The sequence below is a fragment of the Taudactylus pleione genome, unplaced genomic scaffold, assembly GCF_031769625.1.
Source record: "Taudactylus pleione unplaced genomic scaffold, aTauple2 ptg000546l, whole genome shotgun sequence".
Taxonomy (NCBI): Eukaryota; Metazoa; Chordata; class Amphibia; order Anura; family Myobatrachidae; genus Taudactylus; species Taudactylus pleione.
In genome coordinates this window covers 1,367,892-1,377,002 of record NW_028284948.1, presented here as the reverse complement: position 1 = coordinate 1,377,002, position 9,111 = coordinate 1,367,892, and the positions used below count along the sequence as shown (strand labels likewise).

The window sequence follows — 9,111 nt, the reverse complement described above, 5'->3', positions numbered from 1 at the left end:
TGGCCGAGTTTACATGTTCTCGGACTCTATTACATTGGCCGAGTTTACATGTTCTCGAACTCTATTACATTGGCCGAGTTTACAAAAGTGTGAAAAAACTCACATTTTCTAAACTCTCACCCCATTACATTTGGCCCCTAGGGGTAGATTTACTAAAGCGTCTAAAAATGGAAAGTGGTGGTGCTACCCATAGCAACCAGTCAAATTCTGTCTATCAATTTCTAGGTTGCAATATAGAAATGATAGCTAGAATCTGATTTGTCACTATGGGTAACACTATTTTTCATTTTTAGAAGATTCAGTAAATATACCCCTTAATATGATACTGATGATGGATTGCAACAGAGAAATTGCTCAGTCCAGCTATCACCCATCACACGCTGGTCTGTAGACAATCTGTGATTTAGCACTGTCAGCTTTGCAAGCTGTAAGTCTGAGGGAACTGTGTGTCTGATTCAGATATGTACACTAATGCAATCATAGCTGCAATCCCACACACAGCGGCTGTACAAAAATATGTAAATGACGCAGACACCGAGATATGTATTGAGACGCCCACCTGGGCCAACGCAAGTTCAAGCGACTGCGTACACATACGCAGCCATCGTCGCAGATAATTCGATAATCGACCATCTGAGTAGCCCTATGGTCGCAAAGAATGGCCGTCTGAACTAAGACATCAGAACCACTTTATCTGCATATGGGATTGCAGTTGTAGGCTGTGACAAGCTGCGAAAATGATTGCGACATGCTACAAAAACGATCGCGACATGCCTGCGTTTTTGCCGCCACTCTCCGTAACCTCCACCAAATGGTCCCTGAATGTCTTTTAAAAAGAAATCCTCATTGGAAGCAGCAACGTTAAGATACCTTGGCGCGTGCGCAGTGCAACCGAGACGCATGCGCAGCCGACCGATAATCACTGAACTGTGTAAATATCGGCATTGCGAACATATCTGAATGAGGCCCTGTGTTCCCAAGCAGGGATTCTGAGTATAGCCCTGCACAGCGTAACAAGCAGAAGCAGGGTTAACTTTGATAATATGAGGATACATCTAAAAACATTTAAGTTATTTATATATATTGTGGTCATCTAAGATTACAGTGTCTTGAGTGTACTTATACTGTATAACTAAATTTCTTCTTCTTGTGGTTGCTGGCCTGGTGATACTGTCAGGGACACGTTGGAAAATGACTTCACAGCCCAGCATTATTCTAATTCCCTTTCCAGGCATTCATTGGTAAGAACCATAAATTATATGTGGACGACACTTCAGCAGCTGCATGAGAAGCATGTGAATATGGTCTCTCCTCTCATGGGATTTCCTGTCGGCTCATTCTTTTGCCGATGGCATTTCCTGAACCTCACAATGTCCCGGATCCCTAATTCCAGCCATATTTGGAAAGGACTGGAGTGACTTTCTTATGACATCTTATACCCAATATAGTTGAGCACACAGGTTTCATTACAAAATTATCAGTTTTATTACAGGTTTATAATACAGTAATTCTATGTGCAAATTCAACGAGAAAAGTCAGGCATTTTTAAATACTATGTAAAAACAGACAAACAAACAAAAAGTCTATTTAATTGCACTGGTAAAAAAAATACTAAAATGGTACAAATGAAAAAGTATTGCAAGTGGCTTATATAAACCATCTGTCAACAGTTTGCGTTTAGAACAACACAGCTTTGTAAAATCTGAGAAAAAGGTTTCCCAAATGGGAAAATTAATACTACTTTGTCTTAGCTATTACATTCAAAGACAGGTCCATTAGTGCCCATCATTTACTGCAGCTGCGCCACTTATTGTGGGCGCAAACATGCACCACCCACTATTACATACGCAGTACATGTCCCTTCAAAATCAGGAAGGACTCATCTCACTCCACAGATCAATTGGCGCACCCTCTGTCAGCATGGGTCAGGGTAGCATTACGAGCATATAAGTGCCAAGACAAGTACATGTGAAAGTTATGGCTGCATCCCCTTAACCCAAATTCTGTATTTAAAATATTTTTATGAACTATACATCAAGAATGGGTTGTAAATATAAGCTGATTTTCATCTGGATAGGGAACCGAGCTTGCTGCTCTTCAGAGAATCCTTCACTAAAAAATACATATGTTTCCAATTTTAATACTAATGGGATAGATAACTTGACGAACTTAAACGAGCTTTACACAATTCTACATTTGGCCTATACCATGAAGCATTCATTTAAACTGTACAATTCTTTTTTTTTATTATTCATTAGAAACCTGTTGAACTTGCTGTTCCATAAACCAGAACTCTCTATTCTATACACCAGAATTCACTATTCTTGTTCTATTGCTGTAGTCCAAATTATAACTATTGAACACACAAATAAATATATGTATGTTAAACGAACCATACAATGCATTCATATTAAGTATAGTAACTTCGGCTACATAGAATGTGTATGTAGTGATGCTGATTATATATTTAGTTCAATCATAAGATGAACTATTCCCAAGACAGACTTTGTTACAGAGAAAGATCATTTTGACTTTTTCAGCTCATTTGTAAATATGTAATGTGTGACAGACTGGCAAAGTGACCAATATGTATCTTCTATAGAAAGTGTTGATCTATATTAAGAGTCCTATACACATTGAGTGAGTGATGCTAGATGTAGTTTCACATTCTTGTCTATGCAACTTGGTGCAGCTCCTCTAGTCAAGTGCTTGGTATCTCCAGACCTAACCCAATCTTGCTGTATTCAGCATGTTCTTTGCATTATCCGGGTGGTCAGGAGACATTTCCCATTAAGATTTTATACATTTCCAACAGTATATTCAGTTCCAGTTTGCCACCCAAACATTAGGAAGAGGAAGTCAAATTTCCAGAAGACATAAGAGTCACCGGGTATTCCCCCTCTTCTTTCTGTGGGTGAGATGAGTTGTCTGACCTGCTCCGGCTGAACTCCATCCCGGTGATGATGGGCCTTTTAACTTTTTTCTCTGGGTTAAGAATCGAGCAGTGGCAATGTGCCATCTTTAGGAAGGCACGCCTCATCTCCCTGTTAGTCAGAGTGTAAATGATAGGATTAGTGGCTGAGTTGAGAACTGCAAGAGCCAAGAAGTACTCAGCTTTGAATAGAACCTGGCAGGTGCCAACTTTACATCCGAAATCCATCAAAAGAAAAATGAAGAGAGGTGACCAACATAAGATGAAGGCACTGAGAACAATGATGACTGTTTTAAGCAATGCCATGGACTTCTCTGAGCTCCTACTGGCTCTGGCACAGGTTCTTCTAAAGGTCAGGCTTCTACTCCGGGTTCTTACTAAGAAGTAAATCCTGGCATATAGAATAACAATGGCTATCAATAAAATACTGAAAATGGTTGTGCAGAAAAGGATGTAATGTTTATGGTACAAGGGAAGGACTGTGGAGCAATACTTCATGTCTGTCATGCAATTCCAGCCCATAATTGGGAGACCTCCAAGGCACAATGACAGAACCCAACAGCCACTAATCAGAAGGAAAGACCTGGAGCTTTTACTACCATTGTGCAACTTCATTTTCAGCATAGTTATATAACGTTCAATAGCAATGGCCAAAAGGCTAAAGACTGAGGCAGAAAGAGCCACAAACATACTCCCTTCCCGTACAAACCACTGTACTGGTGTTAACCTGTAGGTATTGGATCCAGAAAGGAGGATGTTAGCTGTGTAAGCAGCTCCAGCCAATAAGTCGGAAAGTGCCAAATTCCCAATAAAGTAGTACATGGGCCGATGGAACTTCTTGGTTCTCCAGATGGTGAGAAGCACAAGAACATTCTCCAGCACAATGAAGCAACAGATAATGATGAAGATAATGGAGGATGGCTTCAAGTCATTGGTAGAGTTGTTCTTATACTTCCCTGTGTGGTTGTAATGACTTACAATAACATCAGGATTATAATAAAGGCTCTTTTTTTGAAGCAGTGCAGAGGGAGTCATGACTGCTGCAGTTCCTCCAAAACAACACAAGATGGCAGATGTGATTTTGAAATGAAGATCCTGACACCAAAATCAAGTTGAAGCTTCCTTAAAACGATATAAAAATATGTTAGTTGAATTGTTCTTATTTTGTACATGCACCACTTATATCATTTGCAATTCTGTGGAGTGAGAAATTAAATGTGTAGAAAAATATTGTTACTTTTCTGTAGCATTGGCTGAACACCTTTAACATCATAAAAACAGATGTTATAAACATATTAAATGATTGATTCCTTTGTTTTTTTCCCAATCAACTACTTTCATCATTATTAACATATATTAACATATAACACCTTGGGAATCATTTGCTCCATAATAGCTTTTGCTCAGAACATATTACATACTGAATGGTGGAGTAAGTCTCAGCCATCGTACTGCAAAATATTCCATGTCTGCTTAGGATAATATTAAAGTGGTCTCATCACTTGCACATGGGGCTATACCATTTACATTGTGGGCTTACTCAGTATTCTGGAATATTCAGCCTATCAATAGTCATAATAATAATAATAATAATAATAATAATAATAATAATAATAATAATAATTTAGCCCACAAAATGAAGATATGCGAGGATGTCGTACTAGGCAACTAACTTATATTGCACCAGTCATCATTGTTTTGCAATACACTGGTTGCTGTGTTATTAACATTCATAATAAAGTGTAACTTTACAGCTTAAAGCTTGCATTGCATTGCTAGGCGCATGTACAGTGTTTGATAAGATGAAAAATGACATACACGGCTTAATGGTGTTCTCCTTCTGTTTATTTTGTGGGCTAGTAAGGTAGAAGAATTCAGATTGCAGACTGGGAGAATTATATAAACGTCTGGTTGTAAAGAATAATAATTCTGATCTGTCGAACTCTTAACTCTTTGTGTGATGTCATCTTATGTTACAGAGGAAGCTTTCTGTCTATGGGGTAAGGTTTTTTTTTGCGCAAGTGAAGCGGTAAAACTTGGCTAACTTGAGAGCTGGAAGGAAATTAAGCTTGCATGAATGAGAACCAATACTAGTACAATGTGTTCTCTATTCAGAGGATGCTGCATTCTATGCCCAGTTACAGGAAAAGTAAAAATTAGAAAGTGGATACTACATCTAGACTCAGGAATCCCAGAATAGGTTTCTCAGTTAAAATTCACACAACTGTACTGTACTCTTTAGAAAATGATGGCAGATTTACAGAGCACTTTAGCCATGACAGTATGTTTTGGTGCTTGGTGGCAAGGTGTATTTACATCTATGTTTGGGGGCAGTATTTGCAAAATGTCCATGCTATGATATTATATTTGGATTGGGCACTGGAATAAAATGAAAATGAGGAAAAAAAATATATTTCATACTGCACATCAGACTTTTGCAAGTTTAAATGTCAATTTTCTGCTGCACATTTTAGATTATTGTACATCTTAATCACTTTCCTTCTCAACATCACAGCTTTCCTGATGTAGTTTAGAGATTGTTGCCATGAACAGTTCTCTATAAATGTAAAATATGAGCTATCTTCCGACAGATCTGTAATTAGTGTAACTAAAAATAGTTTAGGATATTTGTTGATTGCACAGAACCTAAACATTATGTACATGTGTTGTTCTAAACCTTGTTACGCTAAATAAACTTGATAACATCTGAACATTACAGCGAAATACTGAAAGTAACTTAAAGCAGAATTGTGTAATAATTAGAGTGGGGTCATTTGATGCCGTCCATAATATAGTATGTTGTAGGAATTGGAAAGATAATTAATAGAGAAGGATCTTGTCTCCAACCTCCTAAGAGGTATCTTCCAGTCTATACCTGCTGCTCAAATTAAGACTCATACAAATAAGTTGCAAAATGGATTTATGATGTATTGTCAGTTATCATGTTTGATGGTCCCGATTTATCTGAGGTTACTTTGCAAAATATAATGGACTCATACATACTAAATAGTCAGAACTCAATATACATTATTATCATTAATCACTCAAGTGATTCTGCATGGAAAAATCTTGCACACAGTAAGCATAGCAGTGTGAGCTATGGGTTTAGAGTACATGGCAGATTCCAAAATTAAACTAATGATGTTCTAGCTCCTTGAAATCCATTAGTGCTAAGTAAGCTGCCCACTTCAGTTGTTTCCAAAAATTGCTGGAGAGACTATAAAAATGTGCTAAAGTTTCTACCAATGTTTAAGGTTCAACTAGTAATTCTACAGTTCACTGTTAAATTTCAGATTAAAATCTTCATAGGAACTAATTAAGGAGGGTGTTAGTGAAAGGGGACATTAGCCATTGTGCAAATAGATGTACCTGTCCATCTCTGCAGCAGGTATAGGAGGTGTAGGTGATGTTTGCATAGGTGTCTACATTAGCAGGTGTTTGTAGAAAGCACTAGCTTCATCCTCCAAGGGAGAGCAATATACAATAGGCTGCAATACTGTGAGTGAAGATTGAGATTTCACTATAGCACTGCAAACAGATTACACTAATCACCTTAATAAGTATCGACTGGCTGGTATCACTGCTGGTACTGTACTGTGTGTGGTTATAATTGCTAGGAATAGCAGCCAGTGAAAAGAGTTTTCCAACCTAGCATTCCAGACAGGACAGATACAGTAACACAAGTCTGTAAACTTTTCTCACGTTTATGATCTTGGCACAAATTCAGTTCTATTATATGATGTATTGTTCTGCTTATGTATACTTATTATAAATAAGATAAAGAAGTAATGAGCACATTTGTTTATGACTGTCTAGCCACATATATATAACATTTGGTCATGCACGAGCATGCTGTACTGTTTATTGCATTGTATCAAAAAAATAGATCTGAAGTACTTTAGATCAACTTCTGTAATTAGTTCAGTGATCTCGTTATATAGACTTTATAACACGACTATTAAAGAGATAGTTCTGTGCAGGATGAACCAAACTGTCTTACCTTTGGGAAAGGTTGGTGCTTGGCTGCTGTGGTCAGACCGCTTAAAGCAAACCGCAGTCTCCTTTCATCCAACACGATTTCTTCACTAGTAAGCTCGCTGGCCATAAAGTGAATCCATTCTCCAAATTGCAAATCCTCAATTCATAGGGAAACTTGCATTACAGCTACTGTAGCTCCGGCACATAGATCCTGCCTTACTTGGTTCTTACTGTATGACCGTGCTGGTTGATGTCCTGTGCAGTGAGATAGTGTAGTATAGTAGTGCCGCTGTCGCAGTGCTGTGTGCTCGGCTCGCTGTCCCAGCCCCGTCGCTCCTCCCACTTGAAGTCTCTGTAGGATGCGCTACCCGGTGGCACTGGCAGCATGCTGTGTGCGAGGCGCTACACTATTATAGTAGCGGCAACAGACTAATCACTGACATATATACATTATTGTGGTCATATATGTCTGGGAGGTAAAGGACTACGCCTCTTAGAATGAGTCAGCACTGACTGTCAGGAGAGCGACCGTTTTACCTCTCTATAGCCAGGTGGATTGCTAGTAAAACAAACCCAAAAAAACACAACTTTAGAAACTGCTCTCTACATCCATGCTTGGAAATGTTGACCTTAACATATTAATGTTGTTTTTTTGGTATTATGTACTACATTGGTTTTAATTTGAATAGCTATCACGTTTCATTCTGTGAATGTGTTCAGTTTACTATGCAAAATATATATATTTTTTTGTAAATGTACCGTCTCATAAATAAGGGAGAGTTTAAAGTAGCAATCCCAAGAAAAATAATTATTTTGTTTTAGTAATGTGGCAGGCTATACGAAAGTAGGGATGGACATTGGAAGCCCTGTACCCAATTATTGCTGAGCTTCGGATATCTAATCAAACAATGTTATGGCTAGTTGCCATTGCATACCAACCACTTGAAAGCAAAACCATCAATGATTATACCGTGTGCATGTTCAGAAACAGCCAGAACTGCGGACACCACTTCCGGGTTGCCGCACTGAATACAGGCAGGAAGCCATAGGATGGGCATGGGAAAGAAGCACCTAATGGCTGGCAGTAGGAACCATTGAAAACCCAGTATTCAATGGGAAAAAAATGGGAACATCAATAGTTGCTTACTATTGGTTTCCGATGTCCATCCCTATACAAAGCATCTTAGTAACTTGACTACTATGGCATCCAGTCACATGGCATGTGATGTAGTGAGCAGAGAGGCTTTGGAATTCCTCTCATAGCTTTATTTTCACTGTAGGCCTGGTTTAGAAGTGGACGTAATGCTGATGTTTGCGCAGTTGGCCAAAGTTTTTGAACTGTGCATGCATCTGAGTCACACTGCGCATGTGTCGCAATGGTTTACAGACGGCAGTAGCAGTGACTATTTGAACACAGAGGGATTCACAGTCAGTGGAAAGTAGCCAGTGACATGGGGCCCATTTATCAGAGGGAATTTGAGGTAAATTCCCTGAAAACACCTGTTTTCAGGGGTTTACCTCAAATACTAAGTACCCCCCGGATGTATGAAGGAGAGACCGCAGCAGGTATCTCCGATATCTGCTGCGATCCCTCCATTGACGCTGGCAGCCGCCTCCCCCATAGGTTTCTATGGGGGATGCGATGCTGCTAAATCTATCAATATCAGCAATGCGAAGCATTCACTATATTGGCCCCAGCAGCTAACACCATCTGTTAGCCGCTGGAGCCTATGGAGACTTACCGCATGTCAGCCGGCGGAGGGATCTTCCAGACTGCGCATGTGCAGCAGCCTCCGGCCACATCGCAGGAACGGGCTCCTTTCGGATCGCATTTTGCAATGCGATCATGGGCGGTACTGCATGTCCTGATCGCATTGCAAAATGCGATCATTAATAAACGGGCCCCTGAATCTTTATATGAACCTTGACTGCCCCCGGAAGCTTCAGACTGACATTTTGAACAGCCATGAATGCTTCTAGGCCACAGGTTCTCAAACTCGGTCCTCAGGATCCCAAACAGTGCATGTTTTCCTGGTCTCCTCACAGAATCGCAAGTTAAATAATTAGCTCCACCTGTGGATGTTTTAAAATGTGCCAGTGAGTAATGAATACACCTGTGCCCCTGCTGGGTGACCTGGAAAATGTGACCTGTGTGGGGTCCAGAGGACCGAGTTTGAGAACCACTGTACTAGGCAGTGCAG

The 9,111-nt window shown here is 39.7% G+C and overlaps 1 protein-coding gene across 1 annotated transcript; it reads right to left on the bottom strand.

Annotated features, from left to right (window-relative positions):
* Positions 1-1,495: 1,495 nt before the first annotated feature.
* Positions 1,496-7,289, bottom strand: S1PR1 (sphingosine-1-phosphate receptor 1). Its single transcript, XM_088451312.1, has 2 exons — positions 6,933-7,289; positions 1,496-4,054 (listed from the first exon to the last, which is right to left on the bottom strand). The coding sequence occupies exon 2, from the start codon at positions 3,965-3,967 to the stop codon at positions 2,846-2,848; it is 1,122 nt and encodes a 373-aa protein (XP_088307438.1). The 5' UTR covers positions 3,968-4,054; positions 6,933-7,289; the 3' UTR covers positions 1,496-2,845.
* Positions 7,290-9,111: the final 1,822 nt, after the last annotated feature.

What these genes read in the sequence shown, in the direction of transcription:
- S1PR1 (XM_088451312.1), bottom strand. Translation starts at nt 3,967, where the DNA reads ATGACTCCCTCTGCACTGCTTCAAAAAAAGAGCCTTTATTATAATCCT.